This window comes from Rhinolophus sinicus, chromosome 15, assembly GCF_057876585.1.
Source record: "Rhinolophus sinicus isolate RSI-liver-muscle chromosome 15, RSI-T2T, whole genome shotgun sequence".
NCBI lineage: Eukaryota > Metazoa > Chordata > Mammalia > Chiroptera > Rhinolophidae > Rhinolophus > Rhinolophus sinicus.
Genome location: NC_142515.1, coordinates 63,498,005 through 63,523,825, shown reverse-complemented (window position 1 = coordinate 63,523,825; position 25,821 = coordinate 63,498,005). Strand labels below are relative to the sequence as shown.

The 25,821-nt window shown below is 45.7% G+C and overlaps 1 protein-coding gene across 4 annotated transcripts in view; it reads right to left on the bottom strand.

Moving 5' to 3' along the window:
* WDFY4 (WDFY family member 4) overlaps positions 1 to 25,821 on the bottom strand; it is a 324,321-nt gene that overhangs the window by 175,800 nt on the left and 122,700 nt on the right. For all 4 annotated transcript variants that reach the window (XM_074337248.2, XM_074337250.2, XM_019730128.3 and 1 more), the window contains 11 exons: positions 25,490 to 25,721; positions 24,263 to 24,408; positions 23,109 to 23,220; positions 22,173 to 22,363; positions 15,942 to 16,094; positions 9,152 to 9,225; positions 6,790 to 6,951; positions 6,111 to 6,202; positions 4,408 to 4,507; positions 2,213 to 2,418; positions 741 to 910 (listed from right to left, as the gene is read on the bottom strand). In XM_074337248.2, coding sequence (XP_074193349.2) covers positions 741 to 910; positions 2,213 to 2,418; positions 4,408 to 4,507; positions 6,111 to 6,202; positions 6,790 to 6,951; positions 9,152 to 9,225; positions 15,942 to 16,094; positions 22,173 to 22,363; positions 23,109 to 23,220; positions 24,263 to 24,408; positions 25,490 to 25,721 — 1,638 coding nt within the window. The remainder of the gene's footprint in view (positions 1 to 740; positions 911 to 2,212; positions 2,419 to 4,407; positions 4,508 to 6,110; positions 6,203 to 6,789; positions 6,952 to 9,151; positions 9,226 to 15,941; positions 16,095 to 22,172; positions 22,364 to 23,108; positions 23,221 to 24,262; positions 24,409 to 25,489; positions 25,722 to 25,821) is intronic.

The window sequence follows — 25,821 nt, the reverse complement described above, 5'->3', positions numbered from 1 at the left end:
AGAGTCAGTGCAAAAGGTGATGCTGAAAATGCAGAAGAAAGAAGGGATATGATGGGGTGAGTTCACTCAGGAAAGGAGAGGAAGGAATCCAAGTCAGCCTTGCAAAGCTGCCCTTGGCCAGTAACAATGGAGAGAATGTGATGAAGAGGGTCATGGCATAAGCAGATGGTGGAGGGCAAGGTGCTGAGGCACTGCTCCTTATGGGCAGCCTCCACTCCCACTACGAGGTAAGTCATCTAAGCAAAGGGCGGCTGTGGGCAGAAGACTCAACGCATATAAGGTTTATTTTAGAAAGTAGGGGAAGAGCAGGGGCATTACGAAGGTAAAGGGACATGTTTCTTTTGGGGGTGGGGGGTTTGTTTGTTTGTTTGTTTGTTTGTTTGTTTGTTTTCTGAAGGCATAAATGGAGGCTCTAAGTCTGTGGTGGCAGCAACTCAGCTCCCAATGCCACCCCCATCATCATGGGTTTTTCTAGCTGTGCCCAAAAGGAGAAAAATTCTAAAGTGGGAATGACAACAATGGAGACCTTCTGGGGAGGATGGGAGGCAGAGGTAGAGGAAGTCAAGAGTATGTGAAGAGCCAGCCGTGGCATGTGGACTGCTAGGGAAGGAGGTGGGTCAGGACAATAGAAGCTGGAGGAAGTGGAGCAAGAAAGGGTGGAGAGTTTTAGGGACCTGTCTTGGTCACATGGAATCAGAAAACCAAGTGTCACTCCATCCCACAGTGCCCCAAGAACCTACTTTGGGCCCATCCGTCAGCTCTGTGAGTGGTGTCTGTAGGAAGAAGGCGGACAGGATGAGGTAGACTTCCGGAACATGAGCACGGTGGGCCAGAAAGTCATTCAGGACTCGGAACCCAGGAAGCAAGCAGGTGCTGTAGTCAGGTGCGGGCGGATGGCTCTTCAAGTTATCTACAAATCAGGTGGAAGGGGCACAAAAGCTGACTGACAACAACTGCATTGCTTATGGTCAAGGTGGGGGTTGGGCACATGAGGGAATTCCCTGCCACCTACCCATTGCCTAGAAATGCCAGATAGAAATACCGTATTTTGCCATGTATAATGTACACCCACATTTTTGGCCCAAACTTTTAGGGGAAAAAAAATTCTTTCGTTTTAATTTTTTAATTCAGATTTTTACTTGTTTACATTTAGGTACTTGCCTTTTGTATTATACAGGAATTTCAGCATTTGTGTTTTTTTTAACATATTGTGGTACAATAAACTTTATATGATAAATAATTACAAAACACAAGAACAGATATAAGGTACAAGAAATTTTATGCACTGGTAACAAATTTACAATATTTACGCATCTTAGAAGGCCAAGTACTCTTAGTCAACAAAACCAGTCATCGGATTCCAGAGTATTATTTTGCATACAGGTGTCGTTATTGATTTCTAGAGTTATACTTTTAACTCCTAAGCGTAAATAAAAGAATTAAACACATTTATATAGATACAGAAGTAGTACTACCCATGTATAATGTACATCCTTATTTTTCCCTCACAAATGTAGGCAAAGAAGTGTGCATTATAGATGGCAAAATATGGTATATGTAATACACACATGGATACAAGAAAGTGCTCAATGAGAATTCCTTTTCCTATTCCTGTCATGCTCATTCTTTCAAAAACAGATATTTAATAACTACCACATTAGAGCAACAAGGCAACTTTGTATTAAGCAAAAAAGACGTAATGTTCCGACAACATATACAGAACCCAAGGCCCTCACCAAGTACTGACAAGGTAGTAGAAGGGACAGACATTAAACAATTAAATGTCAAATAAATATATGCTTGTGATGAATCTATAAAGGAAAGTAATAGGGGCAAAGAGAAGAAGGGCGATGTCCTCACTTAGCGGGAACCTCCTCTGCTGGAGGTAGCATTTGAACTGACCTTGAGGCTGAGTCCACAGCAGCCAGGGAGGCCTGCTGCGGTTGGGGGTTGGGGGAAGCCTCCCAGGAAGAGGGAAAAGCTAAGCAGCCTTTGAGGACTTGAAAGAAGCCCCCTGTGCCTGAAGAGCAGGGAGGCGCTCAAGGATCATAGAAGGGGACTCAGAGGGCTGTGCTGATCGGGAGTCAGGGTTCAAGACGACGTTACTGCACGGGAGTCCCGAAGGTCCCAAGTGGAGAGCAGACTGGCAGGTCCTCAGTCACAGCCCAGGATGAGCTGGCATCCGGCCTCCTGGAGACGGCTGCACACTCACCCATCATGATGTCCACGCCTTCGGAGCTGCGTTCCACCCAGGATCCTGCAGACAGGCCATCTTTAAATCGCTCACGGAGGTAGGGACTTGACAAAAAGTGCAGCAGCAGCTTTAACCCCAGCACGACGGTGCTGGGATGCAGGTGGCCTTGCATGAGCAGCAGGAACCAGTCAGGGGCCAGGGTCAGGAACATCTCTTCCTTTTTCCTGGGAGATGAATCAATGCAATAAATTGTCTTTCAGCCCATGAGCAAATGGCATGTCCAGAAAATATAAATAATGTGCAGCCTCACTAGTCACCTAGGAAAGGCAAGCTACGGTTAACATCTGGATATCACTTACCAAAGTACATACTGCATTTTTTTAAATTGGTAAATAAAATGCTGGCAAATTTGTTGCGAAATGGATGACTTTGTCTATTAATGGCTGACCTATAAGATTTTCACAGCAATTGGAAATAATGTATTACTAGATGTAAAACATGCAGGCACCTTGACAGCTCTATTCCACTGATCTCCACTCTTATACAATGTCTGATAGCCACCCAGCTAATTACAACAATATAGTCATATGAAACACATAATGGTTATGTATTTGTCAAAACTAACCGAAATGGAATAAATAGTCCAATGTTTCTGCATCTTTATCAGTTTAGGCAAAAAAAAAAAAAAAAAAACATACATAATTAACTGTCACTTTCAAAAATTAATTTTAAAATGATGAGTCTGAAGAATATAGACTTCCTAGGAGGGAACTGGAGGGCAGGCAGGTGGGCAGCTAGTCCTCAGAGGCAAATGCTCAGTAAAGGATCAAGACTCTTGGGAGTCAGGCAAGGATCTACCTGTGCCAGGCAATGTTCTCAGTGCCAGCTGTCAGACCAGGCATGGGGACGGTGTGGCCACTGGACTATGAATAAAGAGACCATCCTGTCTTCTAGCCCTGCCTCAGAGTGTACTAACTAGGTGACTTCGGCAGAACTCTTGATGTACTCTGGTCCTTTTCTTCCATTATAGTGATGGGGATGATGACGGGGATGATGGTGCTGATGATGATGGTGATGATGAAGATGGTGGTGACGAGGATGGTGGTGAAGATGGTGGTGATGATGGTGGTGATGGTGGTGATGATGGTGGTGATGGTGGTGATGATGATAGCAGTGAGTATATGAATATGTATGGTACACCATGCTCTGGGCTACCCACATATTAATTTCCAAATATGGCAGGTACTATTTTTATCCTCACATAGATGGGTAGAAAATTACCTCCCCAAGGTTCCTGGGAACAAAGCTTGGATTTGAACCCTGGAGGCCTAGATATCTTAGCCCAGGTGCTTAAGCACTACAAAATATTCCCTTTCAAAATGAAAGAAAAGGAAGGGCGTGGACTAGCTCATCTCCGAGTTCTCCAGTTCTACCATGTTTTGATTCTAGCGATGTAAACACTTACGGGCTAGCAAATTTTTAAGTACTACTTGCAAAACTGTTTTACTGAGGAGTAACTCCCACCCACATCTCTCCTCCAAACACACATACACACTGAAATGTCAATTCAGCAAGAGCAAGGATCTAGACTGACTTGCTCAGCACCACATCCTTGGATCAAGGAAGTGTTGAGCACATAGTAGGTGCTCAACAAACAGTTATTGAATGAATGATTCCAGGGTTAAAGGTAAAGAAGGCAGTCAGTGGGAGAGAGTTAATGGAATTTTATGACTACATTGTTTTGAAAGTTAATTGAAGGCAGATACTTCTTTTTCCAACTTGAAAAAATAAACTAAGTAACTAACAGTAAATGGAAGAAGAATTTGGCAAGCCTTTTCCTTGATAGATGTTATTTAAGCTAACCACTTCTCCATTCTTTTGTCTGCCAAGTACAGGACATCAAAATCAGTAATTGTCACAACTGCCAAAACAATAACAATTATACTATGGCAATGGTGGCAAAAGGAGTTTATTGTAATTATACCAAATCTGTTTCGAGTTACTCATACCCATTAAATATTTGCATCAGAATATCTTAGGGCAAGGTCTGCTTTATCAGGTGGAGAGAATACAATTTTCTTTCTGACTAGTACAGGAAACATGCTGCAGAAAGCTGACTCAGAGATGCTCCACTTTTCATTAAGAAAAGGTTTTCATACCGCACCCTGTATGAGGCAACCTCATGCCAAGTCACTCTTCCTGGATCTACTTACTCAGAGGACAGATGAAGTTGGGAGGAAGATATTACACTGAGCAGCATCTCCAGCAACTGATTTCTGAGCCAGATTGTCTTTCCAGATGTTTGGCTTCCAGCTACAAAAAAAGGAAATTTAGGTTTGAGAGAAAACGGATGTAAAGAGATATCATATTTGCTGTAGTAAGCAATCATATTCACCAAATGCTTATTTTACCCAGAACTGGGGCATGGATGGAATTCTAAATTTTGGTATTCAATTCTAGACTTCAATACAATACTTTAAGATTTTTTAGGAAATGTTCCTAAAGTTCCCTTTAACTAGAGATGTTTTCAATGCTCTCCATCTCCCCCAAAATCCTAAAAATTATAAGATGAAATTTATCTTCCAGTAAAAGAAAGTTTTTAATTATCATAGGCTGAACATTTGCTGAACACCTACTATGTGCTGGGTATAATACGAGGCATTGGGAGCACAGTGTGAGGACTATGGTCCTCAATCTTGGTTCCTGCTCTCTACGTGCTTCCAGGCTAGGCCTTTGGCATGTCGATGCTGCAGTAAAAATAGAGCTTGAATCACTGCAAAAGGACTATAGACCCAGTGGGAGAAGAAACTTTACATCTGAATGTTATCATAGTCCCAAAGGACATGTTATCACTGTCTTAAGAGAAAATGTGTTTTAGATGAAAGTTTCAGAATAGAGTCCATGTAAGAAGGAGGGCTGATTAAGTAAGCGCATTGTTGAATATTTTCCATTCATTCATTCATTCCCTTGTTTGGCCAGTTATTTTACAACCAAAGCAGGGCACAGATACCATGCTGCAGAAATAGAGCTGACAGGCAGCTTGAAGGAGTGGAGTCAGACTCCCCTCCATTTGGAGTCTGTCCCCATCTCTTGTGAAGGTCCTAATCTCTCTGAGCCTCAGTTTCCTCATCTACAAATTGGCAGTGGTAATTCCTACTATTCAATGTTGATCTAAGGAGAAGAGAGAACTTAACTAGATTGAGTGACACTGTCTAGGAGAAGCTTCTGTAATGAGGAGAAGTTGTGTATCTCCCCGGTCCATGCAGTAACCACCAGCCTACGTCCTTATCAAGCACTTGGAATGTGGCTAGTGTGATGGAGGAACTGAATTGTTGACTGCATTTAATTTCAATGAATTAAAATGCAAATGGTCACATGTGACTCAAGGCTCTCATCTTGGACAGCACAGAGCTGGAGAGCCCAGGATAGAGGAGACAGTAGTCTCATCTGGTGCGATGGGGGAGTGGGAGTGGGGCCAATATTCCCCCAGAGGGAACAGCACCTGCAAAGCATGGCCGAGGGCAGGCCATCACACAGTAGGACCTGCCAGTGCTTCAGAGTGCTGAAGTCGGGGCTCATCAAGGTGGCAAAGGTGGGGAGATTCAACCAGGAAAGTAGGCAGGGGCTGCAGCACGAAGGATCCCACCTGCTGGTCTACAGGGAACTGAGTTTTATCCTGGAAGCTATTCCAGGTTGGGAAGGAAGAATGTACAGTTGAATGTGATTTGTGACTCTAATCCTAAAACTATGACCTCACAAGCCACTATTTGGGAATAACTGCTCAGCTGTGCATGCTTTCCCCTTCCGTTGCCTCAGCTTTTCCCTCTACAGAATGGCCCCACAAGGTGTGGCTCTCAGTGGGGCCATGAGGGTCGCCTGCTGGCTTCAGACTGACTTCTGGGAAAGGTCTTCTCACCAGGCACGGAGGACTCTGGGGCTCTGTCCACGCAGATCTGCCTCTCGTCCACCGATGAAGGTTTGAGGGTATACACAACAAACACCGCGACTCTTAATGCAGAGAGAAGGACACACTCAGTGGTGGGTTCAGCCATGTCTGCTGAAGTTTTGCTGCACAGATCCACCCAAATGCAGCTTCGAGGGAGGTTCCGAGGGGAATCACATTATTTGTGATCATGTAATATTTCCAAGGACTTCTAAAACTTGCCAGGATTCATCAGAGCAGTTAACTCTGGCTCTGCCAGGTCAACAGAATACATAGTGATGATGGAAAAGGCTAAATGCTGTGTCAGCTGGAACTGTCCTTTGGGAAGTCTGCAAAAGGCAGACATGTTGGGTTGTCAGCTGGTGGCGGTGGCTGTGCTCACAGAACATCTTGAATTCTTGGCACAGTAGGTGTTTCTGAGCACTGGGGCCAGTGAACACACAGCCCTGCCAGGGAGTCTTGCACACCCACCCTTTTTCTCAAAGCTCGGCCCTGCACAGAACCCCCCTTGAAGGTTCCAAGGAATAGAACCTGCCACTGCATTGAGGGGTAGTGATGATGGGTTGAGTGTGGTCTGGAGAGCTGGGGCCAATATTCCCTCATAAATGGGTCCCAAGGCTCTGCCCTTCCCCCTGGGAAGCTTGCGTGGTACCTGAGAAAATCCTGGATGCTGAAGTAGCCCCTCAGCTGACAGCTCAGGATGGCAATGATGATGGGGATCTTGCAGGGTGTGAGGCCCGGCTCGTTGAAGAGGAAGACGAGCTTGGGTATAAGCTGTGCCTGGTGAGCGACTTCAGCATTCCGGGGTCCTTCCCTGGTGAGCACATGAAAAAGGCAGTAAAAGCTTTTACTGGAATGAACCAAATTTTCTGTGTTTCTGCTAGAAAGGTTTTCCAAGCTGAGCTTGCTCTGTGGCCCTCTGACTCCAATGCTCACTTGGCAACTCATCAAAATGCTGTCAGACACCCGTCTAATACGTGTCTGCCAAGGGCCAGAGTTACTTGGGGGAAAGTCTCCCATACCCTTCCACTCCCCGGAAGCTGCCTTCAAAGACAAAACCCAATTATCGACTTTTAAATTCCGAGCCTCAGGGAAAACTAATGGTGGTCTCAGAAAACTCAGAACAAAGCCAGCAGACTCACGTGTGACCACCAGCACTTCCCACCAGCCAGGGGCACGGGGACCTTGGCGAGCCTGTCTGCTGTGCACTCTTCCTGCCCGCTCCAAACCACAAAGTGATGCACACACCACCGGGAGTCAAAGGGGAATCAGACAGAATTCAAGTATCCACACCCCCCTCCTTAGGAAAATCACAATGCCATTTCCAGTAAATTCTACTCCCCCCATGAAAACAGCTCCCGGGGTAAATGCTCACCTCTTAGAAAACAACAGGTACAGAAAGTGGAAAATAGGTGGGGGGGGGGAGATGGGGGAGGAGGGTAAGTTTGGGTAGATTGCTCCTTCTTGAACTGTCTTTTCAGTACTAATGTGTCAAATTCTGCCAAGCTCCACATCTCTGACACAAAAAAGAGGCAGAGCCAGCCCAGCTGTGTGTGTGATGTGTGCCCATTGCCTATAAGCCCCCACTGTCTTTCGCGAACTTTCTCATCACAGCACTGAGTAGCCTGTTTTTCCGTATTCCTTCTCCATAGGACTGTGTCATATTCTTCTCCAAAATTCCAGCTCTAAGGACCAGTGTGAAATGGAGTGGGTTTATAGTACATCCTCGTATGCAGTCATGAGTGACTGAAGGAAAAGACGTTCACAAATACATTCAAAACACTGAAGGTGCTAATGACCGCTGGAATATCCAGACCCATTGGGGAGGATGTGACAGTGGGGTATGCCGATATGTTGGCTGCCCTGCCTTCCTTCTCCCTTATTCTGACCACAGTCCCAGGTTTTCTTTGGGAACCACTTCTTGCTAACTTCCCTCCACCCACCCCAGAGGTGAAGTCATGCTCCCAGCCTGGCAGTGGGACCCAGGTGGCCGGTGAGACTGAATCCTATTCCTAGGACCACGGGGTAAATGAAGCCCTCTCTGCTGACTGTGCTGAGCAGAGGAAAGGCTCTGAGGAGCTGCCCAGCACCCACCCTGCAACCACAGAATGCCTGCCGAAATGATGCCAGCAAGAGAGAAAGCATAGATGAGAATGGTGACAGATCTCAGATAAAGTAATGTGAGTGCCACCCAGCCTATTCAATTGTATGAGCCATAAATTCCCTCCTTGTCCACTTCCTTTCTCCCTCCCCCTTCCTTTCTTCCTTCCCTAAATTGGTTGGAGTTGTAACCAAAGAGCCTTGACTAATTCAAAAAGTGACGTGGAGAAGTCACTTAGAGGGAAAGTGGGTCGGGAGGCAAATGGGACACTGAGACAGGTTCTCCTTTGCTGGCCACACTTCCTGAGCCCTGTGGAGGTGCTAGCTGCCAGGGCTAGACAGGCCCCTCCCAAGGCCCAAAACCAGCAGGGGAGACAGCTGTGCCCCCCATACGTGAGCCGCTGGGAAGGGCATTGCTATAACCTGAAATGTTCGTGTCCCCACACACACATGCTTATGTTGAAACATAACCCTCAGTATGATAGTATTTGGGAGGTGATTCAGTCACGAGGGTGGAGCCCTCATGGATGGGATTAGTGCCCTTATAAAAGACACCCCAGAAAGCTCCCTGGTCCCTTCCACCAGGTGAAATTATAATAAGAAGACAGCCATTTAGAAAACAGGGAGTGGGGTCTTCCCCAGACACTGAATCTGCCAGCACCTTGATCTTGGACTTCTCAGCCTCCAGAACTGTGAGAAATAACTAAATGTTGTTTATTAAGCACCCAGTCTATCGTATTTTTGTTATAGCAGCCTGAACAGTCCAAGACGGATGTGCTGCCATCAGGAACCCAGTGCTCTGGGAGTGGCCAAGGGCTGTGGTTGCTGAGGCACTGGCCAATATGCTCTCTCAGTCCCTGTTCTTGGCATGAAGCATTTGGATCTAACGCCCAGGCTGCCAAAGCCCAGCCTACCTTGGTGATCGAAGGATTTCCACAAGATGAGAAAAGAAGGAGAGCTCCAGGTTGTCTGCAGCATTCATCCAGAGCTGGAAGACAACAAATACACAGCGAAACCAAGACATGTGTGAAAACGGGTTTCCAGGCAGTGTGAGCACATAGGATGCTAGATGGGGTAACTTCGGCTTGGAGTCACAACCACAATTTACCACCTATGGAATCACACCAAACCTCTTCTTTGTTTGTTTTTTTGTTTGTTTTTTTTTGTCTTTTTCTTCTAATTTTTCTCATGTAAGATCTCACTGAGAATCTGATTGGCCTAGCTAATTCTGTCATGCTGGGAACACATCTTAGGGTAATCAGTTTATTAAGTGGCTAGTCTCATCTACCCTCTGAAACATCAAATCATGTTATCTGCTGGGTCTGTAGGCATATAGTCATATGGTCTTCATAGACTTTTCCCTGAATTAGGGATATGGATGGAAAACTTATAAACATGGTATAACTTCTCAGATATTCCCTATCAATCAGTACCTCATCCTAGCTGCCCATCAAAGCAGAACCTAATACGAAGACTTGCATGCAGATTGTTTGTTCAGGGAATGACCTGCAAGGGACGGGTGTGCTGGACAAAGGGAGTGACACAGAGAAGACAGAAAAGCCACTGCAAATATGTGGTATGGTGTCGGCCATTGCTACGGGTGAGAAGATGCTCCGTCACCTGAGAACTTTTGAGCTGCTGAATGAAATGTGTCTCAGTACTGCCTGCTTTAGGGAGGAAGAGAAGAAGTGTTTATCTATCTTCTCCCTCTTGTCATGGTTGGCTCTGTGGGCATCAACTTCCCACTTTTGACTTGTACATACTTGTATGTCAGTGCAGATCAGGTTCTGCAGGTGTCCCTTGCCACAAGGTCAGAAGTAGGGTTTCCAGACGGGAATTCCCACCCACTCTCAGGAACCCCTTTTGCTTTCCCATTCCTGAATCCCGAGAAAAGTCGGGAACGGGAAAGTGAAAAAAACTCCTGAGAATGGGCGGGAACTCCTGCCCGGAAACCCTAGTCAGAAGAACCCCAGACAGAGATGGAGAGGTATACCGCACAGGCCAGGATGAGGCATTTAATGATCACACCTGTGCACAGTTGTTTGGGAATGTGACCGAGATGGCTTGCAGAGAAGAAAATAGCTATTGTATCTCCTGTCTCTTTTTTAACTGCTACTCCTTTAGTGAGCCCACTTCAATTCTTGCATAGAATGTTTTAATCTACCTTCCAGTTTACCCAGTTCCCATCTATTTACTATATCATCTCCAAAATAATCTGATGATATTATTACAGTTATTAATGCCATTTTGTTTATACTTCTTAAAAAATCCATATTCTTTTAGAAAACAAAATTCCCATATTTGTAAGGCTTCAAACAAACGTAAGATATTTTATTCGCCTGCCTCTTGCTCTCTGTGCCTGTTTCTCTTCCCAGACTTGCCTACTAATCTGGATTCAAACGTTTGTGCCAGGGTTACTTCCTCTGCAAAATCAGACCCAGCTTCTTCTGATATCTTCTGTGCCCCAACGGCAAATGCTACATTATGACAAAGTCATCTGTCTTGCCATGAGAGCACAAACTCCTTCTAAGGACCAGATAGTATTTCCTTAGGCACTGCTAGGTCCTGGTACCATGTCAGACCAAATCTCTTGACAGCTAGAATGTAGGGAGCTCCTTCCCCGAGGTGGGAGGTGGCGGGAGCTCAAACACCACTCCTCTCCTCCCCGTCTCTCCTGCTACCTGGCACTTCATCGTGGGTCTAGAGTCCAAACAAGGATACCTGCGCTCACCAGTATCTGCCCGGCCCTGAGCCCTGCAGTGGTGTGTACACACACTAAATGCATCTCATCCTGCAAGGCAAATGCCAGTGTTCCTGCTTTAGAGATGAGAAAATAGAGGCTGAGACAGACCAATTGAGTGACGGGTTCCGTTCACTACCAGCAAGCTGTAAAACTGAAATTTAAAGCTGGGTCTCACCTTTCTGGTTTTATGCTAGAACGACACACCCAGTTTGTGCCTGCAGCACTTTCTTCATGAAAGCTGCAGCACAGCCCACGTTCCCTTCTCCTGCACAGCAGAACTGTGAGTGACACAGGTGTGAGATGCATTGAGCTTCCGAGAGAGAAGGTTGTCACTCGGGTTGTCTTAATTCATAGTAAACAAAATGCAGCTGCTCGCTACCCTCTGGGCCAAGCTGATGAGCCTTCATGTCTGGTTTCTACTTCCCTGTAAAGAGCTTTACTATTTCTTACCTCTAAATGCTGACATTTCCTAAGGCCCAAATTGAGAAAGTTCAGACATGAGATTATAATAGTGCATTCATACAGCAGCAAAGAGCTCACATTTACAAATGATACCATTTGCTGGAGGTAAGAAGTGCCACGCAAAGCCCTACAATATTTTATTTGCATTTAGTAGGTGAGAAGAGTAAGGCTCAGAGAGAGGCTAAGTAACTTGCCTGGCATCCCACATTTATAATATTATTGGCAGAGACTGGCTTCAAAGCCTGGCCTGTCTAACCAGGGAACCCATTCTCTTGCCTCCTCCCTGTGTTCCCCAACATGCATCTCCTGCAGACAGTGACCCACAGGGTCAAAAATCAACCTCACTTGAACAAAACAGGGGGCTATGACTCCACGCTCTTGCTTACGAGGAAAGCAGAAGAGCCTCGGTGGACCCAAGTTTGTCAGGAGGCCCGTGAAGGCAGAGAGCATCCCTGTCTAATGCCCAGGACCAAGCATCACACCTGCCACATGGTGGGCACTTCATAAGAATCCATTAATTGTTTTTAAGAGCGAATGCAAAGAAAGTCAAGGTAAAAATCAGTGGATTGCTCTTCAGCCAGAAACAGGCTGACAGATTTTTAGCCCCTGTAAGCACAGCCACGTGTCAGTACACACAGAGATAGGGCAGCTGCCATGTAGAAATGCTGGTGTGGGCTGATGTGCTTCCAGTGGGGTTAGGGGTACGCAGTCATGGCCCCTCGAGATACACGCTAGTAGGACGCCAAGAGCTCTGCATACTTGGAACACTCATTCATGAAGGCAGTTACTGAACAAATGATATGCCAGGTTCAATGCTGGGAGCTGGAAAACCTGAGAAAGTAAGACATGAACCTACCAGTCTAGACTGCTGCTGTGTCCCTTCCCCTTCCCCCAGAAGCATACCCCCCATTTCCTTGGCAGAGCATTAGGACAGTAAGAAGTTGCCACAGTACATTTGAGGCTGCCTAATTCTCTTAGAAATTGGTTTACATGATACCATGTATCTGAATTTTGGAAAACATAGATAATGGAATCTGTTGTTTGTTACCCTGTCACATAACCCCTGTACTAAGGACTGCATCCCCATGACAGTTTTTATAACTGGCAACGTGTATTTTTTAATCCCTTCACCTTTTTCACCCATCTCCCAACCCCCTCCCAGCTGGCATCCATCAATTCGTTCTCTGTATCTATTAGTTTGTTTCTGTTTTGTTTGTTCATTTACTCTGCTTTTCAGATTCCACAAAGAGATGCGATCACCCTTTTTCCACTGCTTCCTCCTCCTCGTCCTACAATCATACTCAAATCTCCTGTCTTAAGTCCTGAAACTTCCTCCCCTCTACTTTCTTCTTTCTTCTTTTCTTCTTCCAAAGCCTGCTGACTGGCTTTGCTTCCATCCTCCTCTCCACTCTTGACCTCACTTCTTATTGCATTATTTACTCTTCATGAGGCCTGTCAGTGAACTCGAAATACAATACTCCTATATACTATACATCGCTGCCCTTATTTTACTTGACAGTGGCAGGCATTTGGGGAACTTTTCTTCTTTGAAATTCTCTCTCCTCCTAATCTTTAATATTTGTTTTATTTTATTTCGTTTTGCTTTTTTAACTTCTGGTTTCTTGGTTGCTTGCTTTCTTAACCCCAGCTTTAAAAGCACCAGCTCACCTGAGGAAATCGTTTACTTGGGGAGGGTGTGAGGTAGCGCCCACAGCCACTCCAGGAGCAGGCAGTGGGAGGACGTGGGCTCCTGCACAGGTAAGCCCTGGGCCAGGCTGGTGACAGGTAAGCCTTGGAGCCAAGCTGCCTAGCACGGACACAGCGTTCTGGAAGAAGCATGTCATCTTGCTTGCCAGTGCCGCAAGGCCATTTACGCACACCTCTTTCCCTCCTGTGCACAGGCAGCCCATACGCCAAGCTATGCTGGCTTCCTTCACAATCCTTTCAACTGTTTTCTGGTCCAGGTCCAGCATGATCATTCTGGCCTGGTTCAATTGGCTAAAAATTGAGTCAGGATTTTTATAGCTATATTTATGAACAAGATTGGGCCATACTTTTTCATTTCCCATTCTGTTCTTTTTTTTTTTTTTTTGGTTCTGGTATCAAGATTAGGTCCTAAACTAAGCTGGGAGTGCTCCCTTTTTAGTTTCCTAGAAGACTTTATAAGGCTGGGATGGCCTATTTCCTGACTGGTAGAATTTCCCTACAGAGGCCCAGGCCTGGACTTTTCTTGTGGATGTTGTTTGTTCGTGAGATTTGAAACCTGTGATTCCACGTATTTACGTAGATGGTTATGGGACCATTTTAGTTTTTTTACTTCTTTTTGAGTGAGTTTTGGAAACTGAAATTTTCTTAGAGATTATTCAAATGAGCTAAGTGTTCACATTTATTGGCGCAAATGTGCTGATCCTATTTTCTTGTTACCCTTCTCATTGCTCAGTCCTACATGGTTCTTCTTCCCTTTCCTTTCCTAATACGATTTAGTGATGCCTCCTGCCTTTTTTTCCTGACCGATCTCAGCAGGTTTGTCCTGTTAGAACCAGTTATTCGCCTTGTTGATCTTTTCTATGTTACTTTCTTTCCAATTTAAATAATTCATGTTCTCATCTTTATTTTTCCTTGCTTCTTGCTTGGAATTTTGTTGTTGTTGTTGTTTGGGGTTTTTTTGTTTTTGTTTTGTGGGGTTTTTTTTGGCATTCTAACTTCTCAATCTGAAGCCTCTGTTCGTTAATTTAAAATGTTCTCCCTCCTAATATACACATTGATGACTATTAATTTTCCTCTATGTCCAGCTTTCAGTAGCCTCCCCGCAGTGTTTTGACATACAGTATTTTCCTTGTCATTCAATCCTAACTCACTTCTAGTTTGAATTATGATCCTCATTGATCCTCTTCCTTATCTCACTGCCTTTGCCGCAATCCACATTTCAAAATCTTCTGCCTGGATTTCTACGACAATCTCATGATCTATCCTCCTGCCTGGGGCTCTTGCCACCTAAGTAATAGACCAAATATCAAGTTCTAATACGTCATTCTTTAGTTAACATTCTTACGTATCAGCAGTTTAGAAAAATGTATCACCAATCTAAAATTTGTACATAAAGCCTTTATTCTAATCATTCAACTCTGATCATTCATACTAAGGATTTTTTTTTTTTAAGTGGGGAACTGTACGCATAGAAGTACTGTGGATAACAGCATTCATCCTAACAGCATAGAGAACTAATCTAAGAATTTGGCAATAGTGGAATGGTGCAGAAACCAGGAACAACACAGATTATTATTCTGACCTCAGAACAATGCTTGTAAAAGTCTGTAATCCAACTTTAAAAATGTTTACGTTATGTGGGAAAAGGCAGGACTAACGGTACCTATACTAAGATCATGACTGTGATAAAATATATATATAATAGCACAGAAAGTACAAAAAAGGATGCAGTCAAGGTGACAAACAGCTGCCTAAGGGTCAGAAATAGGCGTTTCTATGCCCACCCCACTTTTCTCTAATTTAAAACATTCTGTAATAAGCATGTATTATTTTTAATTTAAAAAACAGTTTTTAAAGTACTTCCATGGATCCCAGTACATTTTGGCTAAAATGCATGCCCTGCAGCTTAGCGCCTTCAGCCCACCTTATCTCCTTCCCCCTCCAGCCTCATGTCTATTTGCAACAGTCTCCCTGCAGGTACCCTCCAGGCCACTTGCTCTCAGTCCCTGTGGTTTCTCTCATCCCTACGTGTGTGCAAACAGCATGCACTGTACCTGGCATGTCCCCTCTGGGTGCCCTGCACCACACTTAGCCCCAGAATCCCCGATCCATAAAGCTGAACTGACTGTGCTCTCACTCCCACTCCCCAGATGCCCTGTGCCTGCCTCACTGACATCCAGCACATTGTAGTGTCACCTATGTCGTGTCCCAGGCCCAGGCAGCTGTGTAGAGGGGTTGCGTCCTGGTTATCACATGTGCTCTGAACACCACCCGTGCCCGACCCCAGTGGGCACTCGGCAAATGATGTTCTGTGAATGGATCTATCCACCTAAAGTTTTGGCAAAACTCCTCACTTAGCCTCAGGAGTGCCCTCAGCATCTCTTAGTCATCTCTTTAAAGGAGCATTTGTGAACAGCGAAGCACCATCCAAAGGAATTGGGGTGTATTTTTTAAAACCCTTATATACAAATGGTAGGCTACAGTTCTAAAATCCTATGCCAGATACTATTGGGTTTGACCCACACACCAGCTTCTGAGGGGGAGAAGATGGTCTCCATTACATGCTTGAGAAGACTAGAACTCAGAGAAATCAAGAGACTTGCCCAAGGCTACACAGCTTATTGGTGGTAGGATTTCATTATAAATTGGGAGCTCTGGACTCTGGGCTCCAAAGCCTTGAAGGTTCTTTCCCCCTTCACAACCACCATAACTATTGAAGAAGCTGACCTGCTGGGTTTAGAGAAAGCTCCAGACTTTCTTTAGCATCACATACTCCTTTATCTCCAATTTACCTCAAAATTGCAGAGGACGTGCTGGAAGACGCCAACGTTGGTGATGGCAGATGACCCGAAGCTCAGCTCTGCAGTGCCAGCGATGGAAAGAATCAGCTGAAACACTCGATGGTTTAGCAGCGAGGTCTTTTTCCTCAGCAGAAACGCCATTATCTGCATAGGTTAGAACACAGAGCAGTTTCCTCATAAATGCATCTTTAGGACTCTTTCTCCTTCACCTGCTCATTCCTCCCTCTGCTCATTCCTTCCTCTGCTCTCCGGTGCTACCTCTTTCATTCCTATGTTCTCAGAAGAAAAACATACGCCAACTCTGTGGCTGCTTCCCCACTGGGGTCCCCTTTTCTGTACTTACGTGACTTGAACTCTCACTAGGGGTCCCCTGCTCCTTCCTGAATCTCTTCCCTTGTTTCCAGAATGCCACTCTCTCTGTCCTGGTTTCCTCCTGTTTCTGATGCTCTTTCTCATTTTCCTCACTGGATCCTAGATCCATAAATGTTGCTGTATCAGCAGGAAGCCACCAACTACCCAGAAACCCAGTTACACACATCACTACAGGTTGCAAACCACCAGATGTGCCATTCTACTGTGCCAGGTCCTAGGAAACTTGCAACATGCAGGCATCCCTACCAGAATGGAGGCACTGGGATTCCAGTGGTCCACACCTATCTCAGAGACTAGTAAGATACAGCACTTCTGGCCTCATGTCTCTGTTGACCTCAGTCACACAAAAGTCAAGATGCGCAGCCATCCATTGGCCTCTGGGTTCTTATCCACCTCATCTGGATTCTCAACTCAGCTCACCCACAGCTCAGTTCCCCGTGTCTGCATTTGACACAATCCACTCTTTCTCCCCATCCTATCAGACATGCTCTTTCAATGCGCCATTGGGAAGTCAGGCTTGGTGTTATGGACTGAATGTTTGCATCCTCCCAAAGCCTGTATGTTGAAGCCTTACCCCCCAATGTGATGGTATTTGGAGAGGGGTCCTTTGGGATGTAGTTAGGATTAGACGAGGTCAGGACAGCGGAGCCCTCATGAATGGGATTAGTGCTCTTATAAGAGTCACAAGAGAGCTGGCTTCCTCTCTCTGCTCTCTGCCATGTGAGGATCCAATGAGAAGTTGGCCGTCTGCAATACAGAACGTGGCCCTCACCCAACCTGATCATGCTGGTACTCTGACCTTGAACTTTCCAGAATGGTGAGAAAATTACTTTTTGTTGTTTATGAGCTCCCTAGTCTATGGTTTTCTGTTACAGAGGCCCAAACTGACTAAGAACATTGTGATCAGCAAATACTCAGTATCTTCTCAGATCGTTCTGGTCTGTTCTTTGACATATCTGAAATCTGATGACTCTTTCCTTCCCCACCAGGGCATAATTAGGATGGCTGAAAGTTGCTTAGAAAAGCCACACTCAGGCTAGCTGCTTCCACTTCACATTAATAGTGTCAAATGTCAAATTAGTATTCAGTTTGGCCTGACAGTCCAACTCTGTTTGTCTAGTGAGCTGGTTTTCCTGGTTCTAAAGACAATGATGTCATCTCTTCTTCCTCCTCCCACCTTCCTTCCCTTCCACCACCCAACCTCATACTCTGCTGAGAAGATAGAAACCATCAGACAAGAACATTCTCACCTTCTCAAAACCATATCAATAAATGCCTGCATTGCATTCCTTCCTCTCACAAGCAAGGTCTCCATCTACCTGGCCTTTAGACTTCACCCTCACCTTCTCAAGGGCACTCTTCCTTGAGATAACTCTTCTATCCAAGCTTCATCCTTCTCTCTTTGTCACTTCCTTCCACCAACAAATATGCTCTAGTATTTCTCATCTTACAAATACCCTTCCCTTGACCCCTAGTTCTTCTAGCTCTGACTCCACTTTGCTACTCCTCTCCATAAGCAAACTTCTGGCGCACTCTGCCTCCACGGTCCTCATTTCACGGTCTTTCTTCAACCCTCCTCAGTTGGCTGCTGTCTCCCCTGTCCACCTGTCTCAGAAAAGTCACCAGTGACTTCCAGGTGTCAAATCCAATGGAAACACCTCTGTCCTTAGTTTGCTTTATATTTGTCAGCATTTAGCATTGTTTGACCACACTGGCCTTCTCAAAACACATTCTTTTTTTCAGATTCTTTGACAAATTTCTTTAGTTTCTCCTCCCTTTTTCTTCTCAATCTCCTTTGTTAGGTTTTAATAATATTTCCAATCTTTATGTGGTTAGCTCCTTGTTTCTTCCTCTTTAATCCTCTTCTCTATTCTCTCTACTCCTTCTCTTTGATGATTTTATCAATTTCCTTGGATTAAATAGCATCATGATGGTACTGATGACTCTCATATTTATACCTCCAGCCTAGCTTGCCCCTCTGAGCTTGAGCCATCTGTCCCACTTGATATTTCACCTTTGATGTCTCACAGACATGTCAGACCTAGTCAGTTCAAATATCTTCCTTCCTTCCCGTCTGCACTCTGGCACACAGCACCACCGATTTCCTGTGCTGTCCGCCCACACTGCTCGTAAGGATCCCAAGTCTCCCCAGGTCAGGAATGCACTCTCCCATCAGACTGGCTTCTAGCGCAGTCTCCTGCGCAAATATCACCCCTCTGACTCATTGACCCATTGTCCGCACTGGTGCCAAAGGTCATTCTAAAGCATCAATCACTCCACTTCCCTGTTCCAAGACTTCCTATGATTACTCATTATTTCCAAGATAAACATCCATGCTCCTTGAAGTGGCAGATTTCTGGTCCTTCCCCCTCTCTCCATCCAGGCTTGCTGTGTAATGACTCACACTTATCCTTTCTTCCTGGTCATGAGGAAGAACCTCTACTGGATCCCTCACATGTGTTTATGTAAGTCTGGAACACTATCCTCCTTCTTTACCATGCTATGAAAATCCATCTTATAAAATTCAGCTGGATGTCACCAGGTCTGAGAAAAGATGATAAATAAGCTTGATAGAAATAACAGATAGAAAGGTTTATGCTCTCATTATGCTGTCACATCCAATCAGTAAACCAGCAAATGAATACAGAATAAAAGTCTAAAAAATTGATCAAATTCACTCCAAGCAAGCTGTTTCATTAAAGACCCTTGTTATCATACTCTGATTCATTCCACAAATCTTTACTAAACACCTACTGTCTACCACGTGACCTTAGGGTGCAGCAATGAACAAGCAGACCAGTCTTGCCCTTATGGAGCACAGTGTAGTGGGCAAAACACACCACAGGCATATGTAGATCATGCCAATGGGCATGCAGCTTATGAGGAAAAAAGAAGCAAGGAAAGGTATCTAGAAACAGATGAGGTAGGATGGGGGCTCTATTTCATAAAGAGTCAGGGAAGACAAATAATAATGGTACTCTTGTTTGTTTACTTAAACCTGGCATTTCCCACCTCCCCTACCACTGCCCAGCCTCACTTGACTTTCCATGAAGACATAAATATTTTAAATGTTTCTTTTCTAAGCCATAAGAAGAGTTTTTAAATTTCCTTCTTCTGCGACCATGTGTACAGATATAATAAATCCCCAATCTGATGTGTTCTTTCCTCAGACAAAGTATTTGAGAGTCTTTGTCCATCTGTCCATCCCATTAGATAGTTTTGTAAACTGAATGTTTATGTCCCCTCAAAATTCATATGTTTGAACCTAATCCCCACTATGGTGGTATTAGGAGGTAGGGCCTTTGGGAAGTGATTAGGTCATGAGGGCAGAATCTTTAGTGGGATCAGTGCCCTTACAAAGGAGACTCCAGCGAGCTCCCTCCCCTCTTCCATCTTGTGAGGACACAGCAAAAGCGCAGCTGTCTATGGACCAGGAAGCTGGTTCTCACCAGACACCAAATTGGCCAGCACGTTGATCTTGGACTTCCCGGACTATAGAACTGTGAGAAACAACTTTCTGTTGCTTATAAGCCATACAGTCTATGGTGTTTCTGTTACAGCAGCCTGAACAAACTAAGAAAGACAGTAAGTTCCATAGAGGGAGGGACTACACCCGTATTGTTCGTCTGTATCCCTGAGTCCTAGACAGTGCCTGGCTCTTGGGCGGTGCTGTCAATACGAGCTGAGGAAATAGATCCATGGGCATCTCTTTCTACAAACGCAGCCAACCCAGTCCTCTGGTCCTCCTCCAACTGACTTTCTTTTTACTGAAGCTCTTTTTGACGCCCCTCCCCACAGCTGATGCTGGACCCTTTGCAAGTCTGCAGCATGTTATCTTTCTCAAAGCACTGGGTTCATGCGATGAGCAGTCGCTGAGAACTCACGACATGCCAGGCCCTGCACTTGGCAGTGAGGACACAGTGGGGAATACAAGAGGATCCTGGCTCTCTACAGAACACAGAGTTTCTGGGAAGGTGGCTGGATAACCACCGAGTCAGAGTGTGGTGGTTCTGGAAGAGAAGCTTAGGCACTTACAGCATTTAATCGATACTAAAAATACCTTGGTATTTGTCTTATATTGTCCTTCTTGATACATCCGTGAGAGCAGGAACTGCTTTGTACCTTTTTGGAAATGCTCACAATAATTGTTAAAATCCCTAGCAGCAGATAGCTAAGTGCTGAATTGGGATAAATCCCACTACAGCTGCCTTTAACAATATAATAAATAAATAAAATTTAAATTAAAAACTTTTATATACCAAATCTCCAATTCTTGAATTTGAATATAAACCTAGACATACCCGTTCAATTATTACCAAAATATTTACTGTCTCTGGTCTCAGTGATACACTGGCAACAATGTTACACAGGCATTTACACGGTGACAGTCTAGTGGAGATGAGCAGAGATCCTTACAGCGCCGTGCGAGGGCGTCTGCACAGTGCCGCTGGAGGCCACGACGGCCACACACTCAGCCCAGGGGCTGCGGAGATAGCCCCCTTGCCGTGTGAGCTTGACCTGGGGAGATAAGAAGGACTGTGCCTGGGGAGGAGAGGGAGATGGCACTTCAAGCGCAGGGCACAGGTACCCCAAGTAACACAGTGTGTTTAGCTCTCCGTAACTATGCAGGATTTGGGAAGGCAGCAGTGTAGGGTGGGGGATGTTGGCTGGGCAGTAGGAGGGGCTGAAGGACAGGCTGGTGGCCAGTTCTGAAAGGCCCTGAGAAACTAATCCAAGAAGTCTGGGATATTATATCAGTGGGATGCCTCTGAAGAGTCTGTACAGGGAAGAGGTATTATCAGGTCTGTAATGCAGCACTGTGACTGGTGTTAGTGGGCTGCTAGGGAGCGGCAGGAGGAAGGGGCCACTGTCCAGTCCTCCAGGCGAGAGAGGGTGTGTCTGAAGTGACACCACACTGCTTTCTTCTGCTCAGACCCTGACTCGGGGGCCAAAAGGACAGGGATGCTTTCTCCCAGAATCCCCTGCACCAGCAGGAACCACTACAGCATTTGTGCCCCTGACCTTGTCTAGACTTTGACCTGAGGTCCACCCCTGGTGATTCCTTTCATGGCCACCTCCCAGCCATGCAAGAAGGTACTCCAGGGCAGTGACAATCTCATCTGACTTAGTGGATAGTAAGTAGCAGTAACACTCCCAGTGAACACAGACAGAGCAGGCACTCTGAGCAGGTATTCTTCTAAGCACACAGCATGTATTAACTCACTTAATCATCACCACCCTACACAGTAGATACTATTATGAGTCCCATTTTACACATGGGAGAACTAAGGCACAGGCAGATTAAGGGCTGAAGATGGCTAATATGTGCAGAGCATTTCTCCTGGGCCAGATGTAATTCTAAGCCCTCCACCTGTATTAAATCATCTAGTCCTCACTGCACCCCATGATACGAGAGGCAGGAGAATCCATGTGATGCTGATGGGGAAACGGGGGCAGAGAGTAACTCATCCAGAAGTAAACAGAGAGTTAGAGGAAGAGGCAGGATTCATACTAAGCACTCTGGCTCCATGGCCCAGCCTCTTAGCCATCATGCTAGACATGGTGGAGGACCACAAATGCTTCTTGAATTCATTAGTGAAAGGTGCTGGTAGCCAGACAGGTGCGCATGCCCAGTCCCCATCCAGATCACAGTCCTTCCCTGGTTGGCTGTCACCTAGCTCTCTGCTTTGGACTGAGTCTCCAGGGCCTCAGGACCCAGGGGCTTTAGGCTTCCCTTCTCCAGAACTCACCGTGGAGGGACTGCCTCCCGCAGCCAGAGAGGCTCCTCTCTGCGCCTCGGGACAGCAGCCCCTTGGGGAGCTGCAGACTCAGGTGGGAGGGTGGGATTACCTGGTACCCCAAGATGTGCTGCATCAGGCGGTCACACATGGCATTGCTGGTGAGAATCAACTGCAGGACTTTCACAGCCGCGTACATGGTGTGGTCATCTGTCGCCAAGGAAATGAGGCCCAGGACGATGGCAGGCCCACCAATGAAGTCCAGGCTGCTGGCAGCAGGGCTGGAGTGGAACACCCTTACCCCTGTGTGGGACAAAGGGGCATTCCATCAGCAGTCACAGCCTCACTGCTATGAAAAGTCCCTGGCAGCAGGCATGCTGGGGTGAATGAGCTGCCAGAGCCACTCTCCCCTCACAGCAGAGGAGCCTGCACTCGTGGGACAGGCTGGGAGGAAGTGTAGGGGGCTTTGAAAGTCTTGGGTCTCTGAGAAATCCTGTTCTGTCCCTTTCTGAGTCACCAGCAGTCAGAAACAGCCCAGGGGATTTCAGACTGCCGCCCTCTGCCTCAGTCCAGAGTGCCCGGTGAGCCAGATGTGTTAGGTACCATCGAGCCTCAGTCTGCTGAGTGCTCTGACAGCTGCTGGCTCTGGTCTGCTCTCTGGGTCCTGTGGGGTTGGGTCTTTGCTTCACTCCTCCACAACTACAAGGCAACTGACAGTCACTGGCTATTGTTTTCACTCCAACAACCACAACTAGAGCCTCTGCACAAAGATTCCACTGTGCTCACTAGATGGGCCCCGTTGTGCATAGATGAGCCCGATTAGTAGCTGAGTTCACTACCAACTGTCAGATACAGCGAGGTGTACTGACCTCATGTACTTTAGGAGGCCAACTCTCTGGCAAGGTTAACTTGCTAACTCTTGCCCTCACCATCCAGGCTTCCTAACAGGCTCTGTCCTGCCTGCCACTCAGAATTACAGGCTGCACAAGTGGTGACAGCCACAAGCCCTTTTTCCCAAATAGCAGTAAAGGTTCATGGCCTGACTTACCTAAATGGCCCACAGCCACGGCTCCAATGGTTCGAAGAGAACCTGAGAGATGCCCGGCACAATTTCTTAGCAGGAACACAGGCATGGCATTGTCACGGGATGAAATGTTCATCTAGGGAAATTAGTAACAATTAGTCCTAAGGAACTGTCCTGGAAAGGAAAAGGTCTTGTTCACAGACTCCTGGAAGACAGGCACCCCAAGGCCTGGCCCATGGCTGGCACTCTGCAAATGAATACTAACTGAACCAAAGTCAGGAGGACTGAAGCCAAAATTCAGGTTTTCGTGTACTGCCTCCCAGGTTGTGGCTTAATCAAGGGAGCGGCTTCAGTTATACAACTGGGCCACTGGTGTCATACATGCTCAGAGTAAGGAGCTAACGGGGGCAAGAAGGACCCTAGGGGACGTAGAGGTGAAACAGTGCCATGAAGGCCAGGGTCGCCTGCTTCCCAGGCTAGGGTCATCCCTCCTCTGAAAGCCCCAGCTTTACTGGTTTCAGAGGGCAGGAAACAGGAATCCTGGCCTCCTCCGTCAGAAGAAACTCTGCTGGTCAAACACTTCTTTGGTGCTCAATAGGACCTAATCCCTGACCCCTCCTCCACAGTAAAGGGAGGTGGCCCTCTATCTGTGAAGGTGGAGAGAATATAACACACCAGCCCAAATTTATCAGCAGTGAGCCAAAGAGCTCTTTATGCAGGAATTAGGAAATAGTAAATCTAATGGCTTCTACATCTAGAAACGTATCTGTTTGCTCTTTTGCAAATTTGTTATTTAAAATAAAGAACAATTCACAGAATATTGCAGTGTGTGTTGCGTGTGTATGGGTGGAGGGTATCGGTAGCACCCAGAGAAAGGAAGCTCCACTATGTTCTCAGTGTCACGAAGGCTTTAAATATTCAATTTGTTCTTGCTCTACTGTGAAGAATGAAGAGCACCTACTTTTTTCTCTGAGCAATTACAAATAAAATTTTAGTCTTGAGGGAAGCGTATAGATGGGGAGTCAGAATATGTTAACAAACGGAGTGGGAAGCACTCTTGTGTACGTCTGTCTATACACATGCAAACATGAATTAGTGTTCACTTCATAATTGAAAGCTGAAGCAAGCCATGAAATCGGGACTCCAAAAGGGGGCATAGGTGAAGTTAGAAGGCGTACCTCTTTGGCAATCAGGCGGCTGTCCACCTCATTGTACGTGTTTCTGATGTTCGCAACACTCGTGGTGGAGGAGCTGGCTACGTGAAGGCCAAAGGCAACCCTTTCCTCTGCAACCAGGGACACGGCTTCTGCACCAGGCTCCTCTCCTGAAATAGCGTATCTTCAATCACTTCCACTCTCACTCTACAGAGAAGGAACTGAATCCTCACAAGAGAAAATATCTACAGCTACATGGCAAAGTAATCATTGAGAGCAAGCTTGTATCTCGTTTTATTTTATATTTGTATGCGTCAAATGTTGTTACGTTGTATGTTCCTATGTTGTGTATTCATGTGTCTCACGTTGTGCCCTCACCTGTGCTTCTGACATGTATAAAAAATAGTGGAGCGATCTCACAATATTAACCATACTATAAAATAAAGGCATTCCAGGCGTGAAATTACTAAGCTTGAAGCGTCTACCTACTCCCAAAACCAAAATGCTAAGTGATAAGAAAGCTGACTTATAAAGAAGGAAAGGGGCTGTGCCTGAAGGTCCGAGGATGTTCAGCGAGCTGCACCTCCCACTTGGAATTCGCACCCTGACCCCTGCGTCAAGGAGAGCCGCATGTGTGACTCGCGAAGCACGGTGAGAATGGAGAGAAACTTTGGCTCACACGTTGCTCTGGCCCAAGCCATTTGCCAGAGGAAATGAAGTTGGAGGAAGACATGGGGCCTAGAGACAAAAGCACTCCCCAGCGCTTAGTTGCTCTCCACCACGCACAAAACTTCTGTAGGTAGAGTCATTTATCGTTCTTCCCAGATGGGAGCTGACCCCCTGAACTTGACAGAGCACAGAGAACAGCGCTCCTGCTTGAACAGCCAGCAATCAATAATGAAAATGTGGAGGTTTTGTCTGCCTGTTTAATAATTGAAGACAACAGTATGTTTTAGTTAAAAAGCTTCTTCATTAAAAGGAATGCAACTTATTTATCTCATTCTCTTCTCTTTCTTTGCTGATGGTGTGACCCACCCACTCTCCTCCATTATGAGCTTTGGAGTTGAAATATGAAGGAGACTGTCATTTTCTTTCTTGTGACATATTCTGTAGGGTTGTAAATATATGACAATCCAATTACAAAGGTCTTCCCTAAGGACTGACCCATGCTGAGTTTATTCTTTATAAATAAATGGGTGCCTATTTTTAAATAATATCAGCAAGATTACTATAAATCAAAACACTCCATACCTTGGGCATACACAGCTTGGAAATTTCCACAGTATCTTGGGCCAAGTTTGTTAATAACTTCCAGAGTTTCCACTGAGATGGCTTCTTCGAAGAGGTATGTAGGGCCAAGACGCCATATTAATGATGACTTTTGTTTCCAAATCCGAGGCGTAGCAATATATCCATAAACATCCACAAATGATGATGGATCCATTGAGAGGAAAGGTCCTGGCAAGGCCTGCATGTACAACATCTGTTAAAATGAAAAGGATGGGAGGTGGTTAACTTCAGAATTAATTAAATAAATACACATGGATATAAAATGATGTACCTTTTTCTTCTCTCAAAGTAAA